Source organism: Heterodontus francisci, chromosome 4 (assembly GCF_036365525.1).
Source record: "Heterodontus francisci isolate sHetFra1 chromosome 4, sHetFra1.hap1, whole genome shotgun sequence".
NCBI classification, from domain to species: domain Eukaryota; kingdom Metazoa; phylum Chordata; class Chondrichthyes; order Heterodontiformes; family Heterodontidae; genus Heterodontus; species Heterodontus francisci.
In genome coordinates, this window is record NC_090374.1 from 15,143,398 (window position 1) to 15,160,780 (window position 17,383).

Below are 17,383 nucleotides of genomic sequence, written 5' to 3' on the forward strand. Positions count from 1 at the left end.
CCAAGACAGACTCACTGCCGGCAAGTGCAGGCTTGGGAGCCGCTTTTCACCCCAACATTGGGTGTCATTGCGAAGCCCCGCAATAAAATTCAGCCCATTCTCCCCACACAGATACTGAGAATTTCTGATTTCCAGTATTTCATTTATGTAAATAAGTTTCATAGTCACATTGGAACATCTGATTACTTATTACTTCCCTGGACTGATCTTGTAATTTAAATATGAAGCAAAGAACCAAATCCACTGCAAAACAAGTAGATTGGGGTTTTTTTAAAAAAAGAAAAGCAACCAGAAGAAAGTAGTTCTGGCACTGAACAGGTGAATAATGAAAGTGAGGGAACTAGACATTGACCAGCTCCCGGAACCATTCACTGACTCCCCACTCGGGGCTTCCCCATTGATAAGTGCAACGTGGTGTCTGAATTCGGACTTTCCAAACTTGTATCTTCCCCCACCCCCCAGAGATTTTTTTAAAAATACACACAGAAACTTCCAGCAATGCTACAACTGTCCCTTAGAAAAAAAGCAATAAGAAAAGGTGTCATTTAATTTGTTCCAGCTGCTCACACATAGGTCAAATCCCAGAGGATTCTACCCACAGAGGGAACGAGAATAAATTCCCCTTGGCAAAACAAAACAAGATCCCTTAAATTTAAATTAAAAGAAAAAATTCCACAAACAGTCAGGTCAGGTTCAGCCTCTTTGGAGAGTTCAGTCAACTGCTGTGTTAACTCTGCACATTTGCTGGTGAGTGAGGACAGGACTGTCGCTTATTACACTTTTTGCAACTGACTAGAGGAACTTACCCTTGAGAGAATGACACCAGTGAAGGAGGGACTTTCGGGACGCTTCACCATAACTCTGCTTTCGGTTATAAAGGAGGAAGCGACATGACTTCCTGGTTATATTGTGAAAGAGAAAGACTTTGAGACGGCTTCTGCAGTGTGTAACGATGAAAGCTCTATCCTTGCTGCTCCCAGTGCTGTTAGCTGTGCTAAGCTCCGGTATGTATTTGTGACTGGGTCTCTGGAATTAACCGACCACTCATACAGCCTCGGAGACGGGCAGAGTAAACAAGGTATAGGGAGGGGATGTTCTGTTAGATTAGCTCAGTGACGCGCGTTTCGATCAAGAAAAAAAATTGAGTGTAGAAAGTTGGGAACATTCCCCTCTTTTCCCTTTTCTCTAATTCTGTTTGCTGTTCCTCTGTGATATCTTTCAGTTCTCAGGACTTTTTAAAGGGTGAAATTGTGAAGACGGGTTTCATAAACTTGGCTTGTGTTCCCTCCAGTTTAAGGGTTGATTGAGGTTTTTGAATTGTTAAACGGGGGGGGGGGGGGGGGGGGGGTTTCTATGGGGGTGGATACCCATCTGGTAGATCTTGGTGTCATATATGACCCCGAGATGAGTTTCCAAACACATTTTAGCCCCATCACTAAGACCACACATTTCCAGCTCTGTAACATCGCCGGACTTTGCCCCATCTCAGCACATCTCCTGCTGAACTCCTCATTCATGTCTTTGTTACCTCTAGACTTGTCTATTCCTGGCTGGTCTCCCACATTCTACCCCCTGTTGTCTGTGTCTTATCGCAGCAAGTCCCTTTCCCCTATCACCCCTGTGCTCGCTGACCTACACTGGGTCCCGTTCAAGCAGCGCCTTGATTTTTACATTCTCAACCTTGTTTTCAAATCCCTCATGACCTCGCCCCTCCCATATCTCTGTCATCGCCTCCAGCCCCAAAACCCTCCCAGATATCTGTGCTAAAATTAGAGGTAGGTCAGGCAGGAGTGAAATCAGGAAGCACTTTTTATACAAGAGGTCGTGGAAATCTGGAACTTACTCCTTCAAAAGGCTGAATGTTGGGGGAGGGGGGTGTCAATTGAAGCCTGCAAGACTGAGATTGATAGGTTCTGTTCAGGTAAGGTTATCGACGAATAATGTAGTCTCACTTGTATTATCTGCATAGGCAGTGTCTAACCTGCTGAGCGTTTGCTGTTTTTGTGTGAGATTGTGGAGAATTGGGGATTTTGGGTTAAAACTAACTATTTAATAAGGAAAAAGGCAGAGGAATCATTTCTGAGGAGCTAAGAGGTGGAGAGGCGTATAAAGAAATAGGAGCGAGAATAGGCCATGTGGCTCCTCTAGCTTGCTCCACCATTCAGTATTGACCTGTACATGAGCTCCAGTTTCCCATCCTGTCCCCATATTCTCTTAGAGTCCAAAAATTTATCGATCTCAGCTTTGAATATACTCAATGACCAAGCATTCACAGGATTCCAAAGATTCTTTTTTTAAATTCATTCATGGGATGTAGGTGTCGCTGGCTAGGCCAGCATTTATTGCCCATCCCTAATTGCCCTTGAGAAGGTGGTGGTGAGCTGCCTTCTTGAACCGCTGAAGTCCATGTGGGGTAGGTACACCCACAGTGCTGTTAGGAAGGGAGTTCCAGCATTTTGACCCAGCGACAGTGAAGCAACGGCCGATATAGTTCCAAGTCAGGATGGTGTGTGACTTGGAGGGGAACTTGCAGGTGGTGGTATTCCCATGTATTTGTTGCCCTTGTCCTTCTAGTTGGTAGAGGTCGCAGGTTTGGAAGGTGCTGTCTAAGGAGCCTTGGTGCATTGCTGCAGTGCATCTTGTAGATGGTACACACTGCTGCCACTGTGCGTCAGTGGTGGAGGGAGTGAATGTTTGTAGATGGGGTGCCAATCAAGCGGGCTGCTTTCTCCTGGATGGTGTCGAGCTTCTTGAATGTTGTCGGAGCTGCACCCATCCAGGTAATTGGAGAGTATTCCATCACACTCCTGACTTGTGCCTTCTAGATGGTGGACAGGCTTTGGGGAGTCAGGAGGTGAGTTACTCGTCTCAGGACGTCTAGCCTCTGACCTGCTCTTGTAGCCACGGTATTTATATGGCTACTCCAATTCAGTTTCTGGTCAATGGTAGCCCCGAGGATGTTGATAGTGGGGGATTCAGTAATGGTAATGCCGTTGAATGTCAAGGGGAGATGGTTAGATTCTCTCTTGTTGGAGATGGTCATTACCTGGCACTTGTGTGGCGTGAATGTTACTTGCCACTTATCAGCCCAAGCCTGGATATTGTCCAGGTCTTGCTGCATTTCTACATGGACTGCTTCAGTATCTGAGGAGTCAGGAATGGTGTTGAACATTGTGCAATCATCAGCGAACATCCCATTTCTGACCTCATGATTGAAGGAAGGTCATTGATGAAGCAGCTGAAGATGGTTGGGCCGAGGACACTACCCTGAGGAACTCCTGCAGTGATGTCCTGGATCTCAGATGATTGACCTCCAACAACTACAACCATCTTCCTTTGCGATAGGTATGACTCCAGCCAGCGGAGGGTTTTCCTCTGATTCCCATTGACCTCAGTTTTACTAGGGCTCCTTGATGCCATACTCGGTCAAATGCTGTCTTGATGTCAAGGGCAGTCACTCTCACCTCACCTCTTGAGTTCAGCTCTTTTGTCCATGTTCGAACCAAGGCTGTAATGAGGTCAGGAGCTGAGTGGCCCTGGCGGAACCCAAACTGAGTGTCACTGAGCAGGTTATTGCGAAGTAAGTGCCGCTTGATGGCACTGTTGATGACACCTTCCATCACTTTACTGATGGGCAGCACAGTGGCGCAGTGGTTAGCACTGCAGCCTCACAGCTCCAGCAACCCGGGTTCAATTCTGGGTACTGCCTGTGTGGAGTTTGCAAGTTCTCCCTGTGTTTGCGTGGGTTTCCTTCGGGTGCTCCGGTTTCCTCCCACATGCCAAAGACTTGCAGGTTGATAGGTAAATTGGCCATTATAAATTGCCCCTAGTATAGGTAGGTGATAGGGAAATATAGGGACAGGTGGGGATGTGGTAGGAATATGGAATTAGTGTAGGATTAGTATAAATGGGTGGTTGATGGTCGGCGCAGACTCAGTGGGCCGAAGGGCCTGTTTCAGTGCTGTATCTCTAAATAAATAAAAAAAAAATAAGTTGGCTGATGGGGCAGTAATTGGCCGGGTTGGACTTGTCCTGCTTTTTGTGCACAGGACCTACCTGGGCAATTTTCCACATTGCAGGGTAGATGCCAGTGTTGTAGCTGTACTGGAACAGCTTGGCTAGGGGCGCGGCAAGTTCTGGAGCACAGGTCTTCAGTACAATTGTCACGGCCCATAGCCTTTGCAGTGTCCAGTTACTTCAGTTGTTTCTTGATATCACGCAGAGTGAATCGAATTGGCTGAAGTCTGGCATCTGTGATACTGGGGACTTCAGGAGGAGGCCAAGATAGATCATCAATTCGGCACTTCTGGCTGAAGATTGTTGCAAATGCTTCAGACTTATCTTTCGCACTGATGTGCTGGGCTCCCCCATCATTTGAGGATGGGAATATTTGTGGAGCCACCTCCTCCAGTTAGTTGTTTAATTGTCCACCACCATTCACGGCTGGATGTGGCAGGACTGCAGAGCTTAGATCTGATCCGTTGGTTATGGGATTGCTTAGCTCTGTCTATCGCATGCTGCTTACGCAGTTTGGCACGCAGATAGTCCTGTGTTGTAGCTTCACCAGGTTGACACCTCATTTTGAGGTATGCCTGGTGCTCCTGGCATGCCCTCCTGCACTCTTCATTAAACCAAGGTTGGTCTCCTGGCTTGATGGTAATGGTAGAGAGGGGGATATGTCGGGCCATGAGGTTACAGATTGTGGATGAGTACAATTCTGCTGCTGCTGATGGCCCACAGCGCCTCATGGATGCCCAGTTTTCCATTGCTAGATCTGTTCGAAATCTATCCCATTTAGCACGGTGATAGTGCCACACAACACGATGGAGGGTATCCTCAATGTGAAGGCGGGACTTCGTCTCCACAAGGACTGTGCGGTGGTCACTCCTACCAATACTGTCATGGACAGTTGCATCTGCAGCAGGCAGATTGGTGAGGACGAGGTCAAGTATGTTTTCCCCTCTTGTTGGTTCCCCCACCACCTGCTGCAGACCCAGTCTAGCAGATATGTCCTTTAGGACTCGGCCAGCTCAGTCAGTAGTAGTGCTACCGAGCCACTCTTGGTGATGGACATTGAAGTCCCCCACCCAGCGTACATTTTGTGCCCTTGCCACCCTCAGTGCTTCCTCCAAGTGCTGTTCAACATGGAGAAGTACTGACTGATCAGCTGAGGGAGGTAGGTGGTAATCAGCAGGAGGTTTCCTTGTCCATGTTTGACCTGATGCCATGAGACTTCATGGGGTCCAGAGTCGATGTTGAGGACACCCAGGGCAACTCCCTCCTTACTGTATACCACTGTGCCACCACCTCTGGTGGGTCTATCCTGCTGGTGGGACAGGACATACCCGGGGGTGGTGATGGCAGTGTCTGAGACATTGTCTGTAAGGTATGATTCCGTGAGTATGACTATGTCAGGCTGTTGCTTGACTAGTCTGTGTCACAGCTCTCCCAACTTTGGCACAAGCCCCCAGATGTTAGTCAGGAGGACTTTGCAGGGTCGACATGGCTGGGTTTGCCGTTGTTGTTTCCGGTGCCTAGGTCGATGCCGGGTGTCCGTCCGGTTTCATTCCTTTTTATTGACTTGGTAGCAGTTAGATACAACTGAGTGGCTTGCTAGGCCATTTTAGAGGACATGTAAGAGTCAACCACATTGCTGTGGGTCTGGAGTCACATGTAGGCCAGACCAGGTAAGGACAGCAGATTTCCTTCCCTAAAGGACATTAGTGAACCAGATGGGTTTTTACAACAATCGACAATGGTTTCATGGCCATCATTAGACTAGCTTTTTAATTCCAGATTTATTAATTGAATTCAAATTCCACCTTCTGCTGTGGTGGGATTTGAACCCATGTTCCCAGGGCAATACCTTGGTTCTCTGGGTTACTAGTCCAGTGACAATACCACTGCGCCATTGCCTCCTCTTTGAGTGAAGAAATATCTCCTCATCTCAGTCCTAAATAGTCGACCCCTGATTTCAAGACTGTGTGACCCCTAGTCCTAGAATTTCCAGCCAAGGAAAACAGCCTCTCAGGATCCAACCTGTTAAGTCCTCCAAGAATTTTACGTACTTCAGTGGTTTTGAACAATAAAGAGTCAGGGTGTGAAGCTACCCGGCCGGTTTCATACCAATCTATGAAGAGGTTGATTCAAAGCCCTCAGGCCCTTCCTCATTGCAATGTTAGAAGTGTTTGCTCATGGCTTCATCAATGGAATGTATAGTATGAACTGGAGAATGTCCCTAAATTGTTTGCGTACTGCGTCTTGTTGAGAACCCCTGATTTTATCTCATTCTTGCTGAAACCCTAACTGAGCCTCACCTTCTGTCTGTCTCCAAGACTATTTCTGCCTCTGAAGCTCAGTCCTCTCTATTCCCCTCCCATTCACATCTGAAACCTTTAACCATGCTTTATCTACTTTGAGGCATGATTTCCCCAGTATCCTGGTGTTTGGGCACTGAGTCAGATCTGCCACCAACTCCACTGAACATTCAACCTGTCCAAGACTCTACCATGGAAAGGATGTGAAGGATGAGAAGAGGGTACAGAGAATATTTACTAGAATGGTACCAGGGAAGAGGGAGTTCAGTTCCACGGAGAGACTAGGATTATTCTTCTTACAGCAGAGAGGTTTAAGGTGAGATTTAATAGAAGGGTCCAAAATTATGAAGGGTTTTGAGAGGGTAAATAGGGTAAAGCTGTTTCCACTGGCAGATGGATCAGTAACTGGAGAACACAGATATTTGCCAAAAAAGGCTGTGGGTGGAGTTGTTGGGGGGGGGGGGGGGGTGGGGGAGATGAGGTAATTGGATATATAATTAAAAAGGAAAAGATTTGCAAGGTTATATTGAAAGAGTGGAATAAATTGAATAGTTCAGGGAGGTGGTACAGGGATGATGGGCTGAATGGCCTCTTTCTGTAGGACTTATTGTGCTACCTTCTGTGTCTCCCATTGCATCCCGTTCAATCATCATCCTTTTCCTTAGACTTTCAAAGTACTTAATTGGCTGGAAAGTACTTTGGGACATCCTGAGGTGGTGAAAGGTGCTATATAAATGCAAGTCTTCCTTTCCTTAGTGACCCTGTTCCCCCAACATGCCAAATTCAAAGTCCTCGAGCTTGTTCACTGATCCCTCCATCACCTCCCTGGCTCTGCCAACTATTCCAACCTTCCACCAGTCTGCACCCCTTTGATTGCCCTACCTCCACTGACCTCCTACTAACCCCATCCACCCTCCCTTTGTTTCACTAACAAAGGGGGGGAACTTCAGCCGCCTCAGCCCGACCGAATCCCCTCCACCTCTGCTCAAAAGCCTTCCCAAACCTACCTTTTGGACCTAAGATTTTAACATCTCTGCAATTCTTCAGCTACTGCTCAGTATCTGTGGTTCTGCTGTGAAACACTTTGGGAAATTCCACAGTATTGACACAGTAAAACTGCAGATTAATGAGTTCCCTTTCCATCCTTGTAATTCCCACATGAATGTTGTTAAACTGCACAGTTTATTTCTTCCTTTATATAGCATTTCCACCCTGTTTTATGGGATTACATCTGGTTGGTGTGTGTACACGAAATGTATACTATTGAATAGTCTAAGCCTATAGTCTCTAATGAAGAGCTGGAACCTGTCATAGCCGCTAAGCGCATTGCACTGTTGAACTACAAGAAAGCCCCCAGCGATTTAACATCCGCAGCACTTAAAGCAGCCAGAAGCACTGCACAAAGAACAGCCAGGCGCTGTGCAAACGACTACTGGCAACACCTATGCAGTCATATTCAGCTGGACTCAGACACCGGAAACATCAGAGGAATGTATGATGGCATGAAGAGAGCTCTTGGGCCAACCATCAAGAAGATCGCCCCCCTCAAATCTAAATCAGGGGACATAATCACTGACCAACGCAAACAAATGGACCGCTGGGTTGAGCACTACCTAGAACTGTACTCCAGGGAGAATGCTGTCACTGAGACTGCCCTCAATGCAGCCCAGCCTCTACCAGTCATGGATGAGCTGGACATACAGCCAACCAAATCGGAACTCAGTGATGCCATTGATTCTCTAGCCAGCAGAAAAGCCCCTGGGAAGGACAGCATTACCCCTGAAATAATCAAGAGTGCCAAGCCTGCTATACTCTCAGCACTACATGAACTGCTTTGCCTGTGCTGGGACGAGGGAGCAGTACCACAGGACATGCGCGATGCCAATATCATCACCCTCTATAAAAACAAAGGTGACTGCAACAACTACCGTGGAATCTCCCTGCTCAGCATAGTGGGGAAAGTCTTTGCTCGAGTCCTGCTGAACAGGCTCCAGAAGCTGGCCGAGCGCGTCTACCCAGAGGCACAGTATGGCTTTCGTGCAGAGAGATCGACCGTTGACATGCTGTTCTCCCTTCGTCAGATACAGGAGAAATGCCGTGAACAACAGATGCCCCTCTACATTGCTTTCATTGATCTCACCAAAGCCTTTGACCTCGTCAGCAGACGTGGTCTCTTCAGACTACTAGAAAAGATTGGATGCCCACCAAAGCTACTAAGTATCATCACCTCATTCCATGACAATATGAAAGGCACAATTCAACATGGTGGCTCCTCATCAGAGCCCTTTCCTATCCTGAGTGGCGTGAAACAGGGCTGTGTTCTCGCACCCACACTTTTTGGGATTTTCTTCTCCCTGCTGCTTTCACATGCGTTCAAGTGCTCTGAAGAAGGAATTTTCCTCCACACAAGATCAGGGGGCAGGTTGTTCAACCTTGCCCGTCTAAGAGCCAAGTCCAAAGTACGGAAAGTCCTCATCAGGGAACTCCTCTTTGCTGACGATGCTGCTTTAACATCTCACACTGAAGAGTGCCTGCAGAGTCTCATCGACAGGTTTGCGGCTGCCTGCAATGAATTTGGCCTAACCATCAGCCTCAAGAAAACGAACATCATGGGGCAGGACGTCAGAAATGCTCCATCCATCAATATTGGCGACCACGCTCTGGAAGTGGTTCAAGAGTTCACCTACCTAGGCTCAACTATCACCAGTAACCTGTCTCTAGATTCAGAAATCAACAAGCGCATGGGTAAGGCTTCCACTGCTATGTCCAGACTGGCCAAGAGAGTGTGGGAAAATGGTGCACTGACACGGAACACAAAAGTCCGAGTGTATCAGGCCTGTGTCCTCAGTACCTTGCTCTATGGCAGCGAGGCCTGGACAATGTATGCCAGCCAAGAGCGACGTCTCAATTCATTCCATCTTTGCTGCCTCCGGAGAATACTTGGCATCAGGTGGCAGGACTATATCTCCAACACAGAAGTCCTTGAAGCGGCCAACATCCCCAGCTTATACACACTACTGAGTCAGCGGCGCTTGGGATGGCTTGGCCATGTGAGCCGCATGGAAGATGGCAGGATCCCCAAAGACACATTGTACAGCAAGCTCGCCACTGGTATCAGACCCACCGGCCGTCCACGTCTCCGCTTTAAAGACGTCTGCAAACGCGACATGAAATCCTGTGACATTGATCACAAGTTGTGGGAGTCAGTTGCCAGCATTCGCCAGAGCTGGCGGGCAGCCATAAAGGCAGGGCTAAAATGTGGCGAGTCGAAGAGACTTAGTAGTTGGCAGGAAAAAAGACAGAGGCGCAAGGGGAGAGCCAACTGTGTAACAGCCCCGACAAACAAATTTCTCTGCAGCACCTGTGGAAGAGCCTGTCACTCTAGAATTGGCATTTATAGCCACTCCAGGCGCTGCTTCACAAACCACTGACCACCTCCAGGCGCTTACCCATTGTCTCTCGAGATAAGGAGGCCCAAAAGAAAGAGTGTCTAGAGTTCAGAAGAATGACCTCATAGAAACAGATATGATTCAGAGAGGGTTTGATAGGATAGATGCTGGGAAGCTGTTTCCCCTGATCAGTCTTGGAATAAGGCATCTGCCATTTAGGACTGAGATGCAGAGAAATTTCTTCGCTTAGAGGATTATGAATCATTGGAATTCTCTATCCCAGAGAGAAGTGGATGCTCCCACATTGAGTATGTTCAACACTGCGATTGATAGATTTCTGGACTCTTAGGGGATCCAGGATAGGGCGATAAATCAAAGAGGTGCAGCTGAGGTTGACATGATTGTACTGAATGGTGGAGCAGACTCGAAGGGCCGAATGGCCAACTCCTTCTCCTGTTTCTTATGTTCTTGTGTATAATAAGCAGTGATAGAGGTGGGGAAGCCCCACCATAACTCATGAAAAAATTTGGCCATTACTTTATGGTGACTGCATTATTTAAATTCCGTGGGATTCCAGAAATGTGTTCAGAGATTTGGGGTTTTTATTCTGTAATTTCACCCTCTTGAAAACCACAAACTAGAGGTCAGGTCACATGCCAGGATTTGATAATAAATGAAATGCGTTGAGTGTTGTGTAGGCTGTGTATGTATCACATGACTGCAACACAACCCCCTACTTCCCATTGCTCGTTCTCACAATGTGAGGAATACAGAAATGTGTTGTGGCTTAACCACAATGAAGGAAATCTCCAGGATTAAGTTCCAGTCTTATTCTTGCCTTATGATTCATCAGAGTGAGAATCATGCAGCTCAGAAGGAGAACATTCAACCCATCATGCCAATCATAGAATAGTTACCACACAGGAGGAGGCCATTCAGCCTGGTGTGTCTATGCTTGCCCTCTGCAAGAGCAAGTCACCTAGTCCCACTCCCTTGCCACTTCCCAGTAGCGCTGCAGAGTTTTTTCTCTTCATTAACTTATCCAATTCTCTATTGAATAACACGATTAAATCTGCCTCCACCACACTCTCAGGCAGTGCAACCCAGATACAGCACAGAAACAGGCCTTTCGGCCCACCGTGTCCGTGCCAGCCATCAAGCCTATCTATTCTAATCCCATTTTCCAGCACTTGGCCCGTAACCTTGTATGCTATGGCGTTTCAAGTGCTCATCTAAATACCTCTTAAATGTTGTGAGGGTTCCTGCCTCTACCACCCCTTCAGGCAGTGTGTTCCAGGTTCCAACCACCCTCTGGGTGAAAAATCTTTTCCTCAAATCCCCTGTAAACCTCCTGCCCCTTACCTTAAATCTATGCCCCCTGGTTATTGACCCCTCTGCTAAGGGAAAAAGTTTCCTCCTATCTACCCTATCTATGCCCCTCATAATTTTGTATACCTCAATCATGTCCCCTCTCAACCTTCTCTGCTCCAAGAAAAACAACCCTAGCCTTTGCAGTCTCTCTTCATAGCTGAAATGCTCCAGCCCAGGCAACATCTTGGTGAATCTGCTCGGCACCCTCTCCAGTTCAATCACATCCTCCCGATATCACATGGAGATCTGCTGCATGCTGCAGTTGGTTCTTTTGCCAATCACCTTAAATTGGTGTCCTCTGGTTTATGGTTTTCAAGAGGGTGAAACTGCAGAATAAAAACCCTGAAACTCGGCGAACATTTCTGGAATCACACGGAATTTAAATAATTCAGTCACTGTAAAGTAATGGCCTATTTTTTCATGTGTTATAGAATACAGTGGGGTTTCCCCACTGCTTTCATTGTTCATTGTACACAGGAGCTTAAGAAACAGAAGAAGTAGTCGACCATTCGGCCCTTCGAGCCTGCTCATCCATTCAATATGATCATGGTTGATCCTCTACCTCATCTGCGCCTCCTTGGCTTATCCCCATATCCCTGGATTCCCATACAGCCAGAAATCTATCGATCTCAGTGTTGAATATACTCAATGTTAGAGCATCCACATCTCTTTGGCTTGAGAATTCCAAAGATTCACAATACTTAATGTGAAGAAATTTCTCCTCATCTCAGTCCTAAATAAGACTGTGACTCTGTGTTCTAGAGTCCCCAGTCAGGGGAACCAGCTTCCCAGCCTCTACCCTGTCAAGCCCTCTCTAAATGGTATATGACTCTCGGGAATATAGGCCTAGACTATTCAATAATATACATTTTGTGTATGTACATCAGCCAGATGTAATCCCTTAGAACAGGGTGGAAATAAACTGTGCAGTTTTACAACATTTAACAAAATTCTTGTGGGAATCACAAGGATGGAAAAGGAACTCATTAATTTGAAGTTTTACTGTGTTAATACTGTGGAATGTCCCAAAGTGTTTCACAGCAGAACCACAGATACTGAGCAGTAGCCGACGAATTTGTGCAGATGAAAGAGAAATAAAAAGGTCTTGCATTTATATAGTGCCTTTCACAACCACTGGATTTCCAAAATCGCAATTAGTGCTGAGGTTACTTTACATCCATCTGAAAGAGCAGACAGGGCCTTGATTTAACGTCCCATCCGAAAGATGGCACCTCCAACACTGCAGCATTCCCTCAGTACTGCACTGCAGCATCAGCCTTGATTTTTGTGCTCAAGTCCTGGAGCGAGACTTAGACCCACAGATTTCTGACTCAGAGGTGAGAGCCCGACCAACTGAACCACAGTTGAGACTATGAGCAAATGGCATCTGAAAATTTTGCAATTGTGCCCAGTACACCCAATTCCTAGTCATTTAAATATATCAAAAAAAGCAGTGGTCCCAGTACTGACCCCTGGGAAACCCCACTGTCTACCACCCTCCAGTCCGAAAAACAACCATTCACCACTATTCTCTGTTTTCTGTCTTTTAACAAACTTCATACCATGCTGCCACTGTCCTTTTTATCCCACGGGCTTCAATTTTGCTGACAAGCCTATTATGTGGCACTTTATTAAATGCCTTTTGGAAGTCTATGTACTCCACATCAACCACATTACCCTCATCAACCTTCTGTTACCTGATCAAAAAACTCAAGCAAGTTAGTTAAACACAATTTCCTTTAACAAATCCATGCTGGCTTTCCTTAACTAATCCATACTTGTCCAACTGACTGTTAATATTATCTTAGATTACCGTTTCTAAAAGCTTTCCCACCACTGAGGTTAAATTATCTTGGCCTGAAGTTGCTGGGTTTATCCCTATAAACAAGGGTGTAACATTTGCAATTCTTCAGTTCTTTGGAACCACCCCTCTATCTGAGCAAGATTGGAAGATTGTGGCCAGTTCCTCCGCAATTTCCTCCCTTAATTCCCTCAGTAAGCTAGGATGCATCCTTTCCAGTACCTGCTCTTCCACAGTTTTCAGCCCATCCAGTATCTCACAACATCCTATTTCGCTATGACTTAGGCAACATCTTCTTCCTTGGTAAAGACAGATGCAAAGTACATAGGAACATACGAAATAGGATCAGGAGTAGGCCATCCGGCCTATGTACTTGCCTGTGTACGTTGCCAATCTTAGAACATAGAACATTACAGCGCAGTACAGGCCCTTCGGCCCTCGATGTTGCGCTGACCTGTGAAACCATCTGACCTACACTATTCCATTTTCATCCATATGTCTATCCAATGACCACCTAAATGCCCTCAAAGTTGGCGAGTCTACTACTGTTGCAGGCAGGGCTTTCCACGCCCCTACTACTCTCTGAGTAAAGAAACTACCTCTGACATCTGTCCTATATCTATCACCCCTCAACTTAAAGCTATGTCCCCTCGTGTTTGCCATCACCATCCGAGGAAAAAGACTCTCACTATCCACCCTATCTAACCCTCTGATTATCTTATATGTCTCTATTAAGTCACCTCTCCTCCTCCTTCTCTCCATGAAAACAACCTCAAGTCCCTCAGCCTTTCCTCGTAAGACCTTCCCTCCATACCAGGCAACATCCTAGTAAATCTCCTCTGCACCCTTTCCAAAGCTTCCACATCCTTCCTATAATGCGGTGACCAGAACTGCACGCAATACTCCAGGTGCGGCCGCACCAGAGTTTTGTACAGCTGCAGCATGACCTCGTGGCTCCGAAACTCGATCCCCCTACTAATAAAAGCTAACACACCATATGCCTTCTTAACAGCCCTATTAACCTGGGTGGCAACTTTCAGGGATTTATGTACCTGGACACCAAGATCTCTCTGCTCATCTACACTACCAAGAATCTTCCCATTAGCCCAGTACTCTGCATTCTTGTTACTCCTTCCAAAGTGAATCACCTCACACTTTTCCGCATTAAACTCCATTTGCCATCTCTCAGCCCAGCTCTGCAGCCTATCTATGTCCCTCTGTAACCTACAACATCCTTCGGCACTATCCACAACTCCACCGACCTTCGTGTCATCCGCAAATTTACTAACCCACCCTTCTACACCCTCTTCCAGGTCATTTATAAAAATGACAAACAGCAGTGGCCCCAAAACAGATCCTTGCGGTACACCACTAGTAACTAAACTCCAGGATGAGCATTTGCCATCAACCACCACCCACTGTCTTCTTTCAGCTAACCAATTTCTGATCCAAAGCACTAAATCACCTTCAATCCCATACTTCCGTATTTTCTACAATAGCCTACCGTGGGGAACCTTATCAAACGCCTTACTGAAATCCATATACACCACATCCACGGCTTTACCCTCATCCACCTGTTTGGTCACCTTCTCGAAAAACTCAATAAGGTTTGTGAGGCACGACCTACCCTTCACAAAACCGTGCTGACTATCTCTAATGAACTTATTCTTTTAAAGATGATTATAAATCCTATCTCTTATAACCTTTTCCAATATTTTACCCACAACCGAAGTAAGGCTCACAGGTCTATAATTACCAGGGCTGTCTCTACTCCCCTTCTTGAACAAGGGGACAACATTTGCTATCCTCCAGTCTTCCGGCACTATTCCTGTCGACAATGACGACATAAAGATCAAGGTCAAAGGCTCTGCAATCTCCTCCCTGGCTTCCCAGAGAATCCTAGGATAAATCCCATCTGGCCCAGGGGACTTATCTATTTTCACACTTTCCAAAATTGCTAACACCTCCTCCTTGTGAACCTCAATCCCATCTAGCCTAGTAGTCTGAATCTCAGTATTCTCCTCGACAACATTTTCTTTCTCCACTGTAAATACTGACGAAAAATATTCATTTAACGCTTCCCCTATCTCCTCTGATTCCACACACAACTTCCCACTACTATCCTTGATTGGCCCTAATCTAACTCTAGTCATTCTTTTATTCCTGATATACCTATAGAAAGCCTTAGGGTTTTCCTTGATCCTATCCGCCAATGACTTCTCGTGTCCTCTCCTCGCTCTTCTTAGCTCTCCCTTTAGATCCTTCCTGGCTAGCTTGTAACTCTCAAGCGCCCTAACTGAGCCTTCACGTCTCATCCTAACATAAGCCTTCTTCTTCCTCTTGACAAGCTCTTCAACTTCTTTAGTAAACCACGGCTCCCTCGCTCGACAACTTCCTCCCTGCCTGACAGGTACGTACTTATCTTCTACCTCAATGCTATTTTTCCGCATGATCCCCATGTCCCTTGATATCTTTAATATCTAGAAATCTATCAATCTCTGTCTTGAACAATGACTGAGCCTCCACAGTCCTCTGGGGTAGAGAATTCCAAAGATTCACCACCCTCCGAGTGAAGAAATTCCTCCCCATCTGGCCTACCTCTTACTCTGAGACTGTGTCCTGGGTTCTAGAGCCCCTGCCAAGGGAAACATCCTTCCTGCATCAATCCTGTCGAGCCCTGTAAGAATTTTGTATGCTTCAATGAGATCACTACTCATTCTTCTAAACTCTGGAGAATTCAGGCTCAGTTTCCTCAATCTCTCCTCATGGGACAATCCCGCCATCCCAGGAATCATTCTGGTGAACCTTTGTTGCACTCCCTCTCTGGCAAATATATCCTTTCTTAGATAAGGAGACCAAAACTGTACACAATACTCCAGGTGCGGTCTCACCAAGACTCAAATCCTCTTGCAGTAAAGGCCAACATACCATTTGCCTTCCTGATTGCTTGCTGAACCTGCATGTTGGCTTTCAATGACTTATGAACAACGACGCCCTTTGGACATCAACACTTCCCAATCTCACACCATTTAAGAAATACTCTACATTTCTGTTTTTCCTACCAAAGTGGATAACTTCACATTTTTCCGCATATATTCCATCTGTCCTGTTATTGCCCACTCACTTAGCCTGTCTAAATCCCCTTGAAATCTCTTTGCATCCTCCTCACAACTCACATTCCCATCTAGTTTTGTGTCATCAGCAAACTTGGAAATATTACATTTGGTCTCCACATCCATATCATTGATATAGATTGTGAACAGCTCATTTAGTGCCATAGCTATGCTCTCTGCCTCCATTTGTCGGTCTGTAATCAGCCCGCCCCTCCTTTTACCACCCTTTTAATATTTATGTGCCTATTGAAGACTTTTGGATTCCCTTTTATGCTCGATGCCAGTCTCTTTGCATACTCTCTCTTTGCTGCTTTTATTGCCCTTTTTTGACTACCCTCCTGAACTTTCTATAATCAGCTTGGTTCTCACTTGTATTATCAACCTGGCATCTGTCATGTGCGCCCTTTTTCTGCTTCATTTTACTCTCTATCTCTTTCATCATCCAGGGAGCTTTGGCTTTGCCCTACCTTTCCCCCTCATGGGAATGTACATCATTGGACCCGAACCATCTTCTCTTTAAAGGCAGCCCATTGTTCCGTTACAGTTTTGCCTGCTAATCTTTGACGCCAATTTACCTGGGATAGATCCTTTTATCCTGCCAGTGAAATTGTCTCCCTCCAAATAATTATTTTACTCTGGATTGTTCCTTGTCCTTTTCCATAGCAAACCTAAACCTCGTGATACTATGATCACTGTCCGTTCAGTGTTCCCCTACTGACACTTGATCCACTTGACCCACCTCATTCTCGAGAACTAGATCCAGCAATGCCTCCTTTTGCATTGGGCTAGAAATGTACTGATCAAGAAAATTCTCCTGAACAACTTCAGAAATACTTCGCCCATCTGCCCTTTGCACTGTTACTATCCCAGTTTGCCAAACCTCTGGGTAGACAGTGATTCACTCATGAGGGACATTGGGAGGGATGGATAGAGTCACAGGTCAGGCTGTGATGCTTCCTTCTGTCCAAAGATGAATAGCTTGCCAGCACTCGTCGTTGGACTTGTACATGGTGAGCACCAACCTTGGACAGAAGCTGGAGCCTGGCCAGAGCTCATGGAGTTGCACTGGGGCATGAGTCACATGTGCAGTACAATACAGAATCTCTTAGGCTAATGCTCTGGGGACGTGGGTTCGAATCCCACTATGGCAATTGGTGAAATTTGAATTCAATTAATGAATCTGGAATTAAACACTAGTCTAATGATGAGCATGAAACTATTGTCGATTGTTGTAAAAACCCATCTGGTTCACTAATGTCCTTTAGGGAAGGAAATCTGCCGTTCTTACCTGGTCTGGTCTACATGTGACTCCAGACCCACAGCAATGTGGTTGACTCTTAAATGCCCTCTGAAATGGTCTAGCAAGCCACTCAGTTCAAGGGAAATTCGGGA

General features: G+C 46.2%; 1 protein-coding gene across 1 annotated transcript in view; it reads left to right on the forward strand.

The window, feature by feature from the left end:
* The first annotated feature begins 822 nt into the window (after positions 1-822).
* The window catches only part of LOC137368913 (sialic acid-binding Ig-like lectin 15), a 36,783-nt gene continuing 20,222 nt past the window's right edge, over positions 823-17,383 (forward strand). Inside the window, exon 1 of the mRNA XM_068029197.1 lies at positions 823-1,004. Within this exon, the coding sequence (XP_067885298.1) occupies positions 953-1,004 (52 nt within the window). The 5' untranslated portion in view covers positions 823-952. The remainder of the gene's footprint in view (positions 1,005-17,383) is intronic.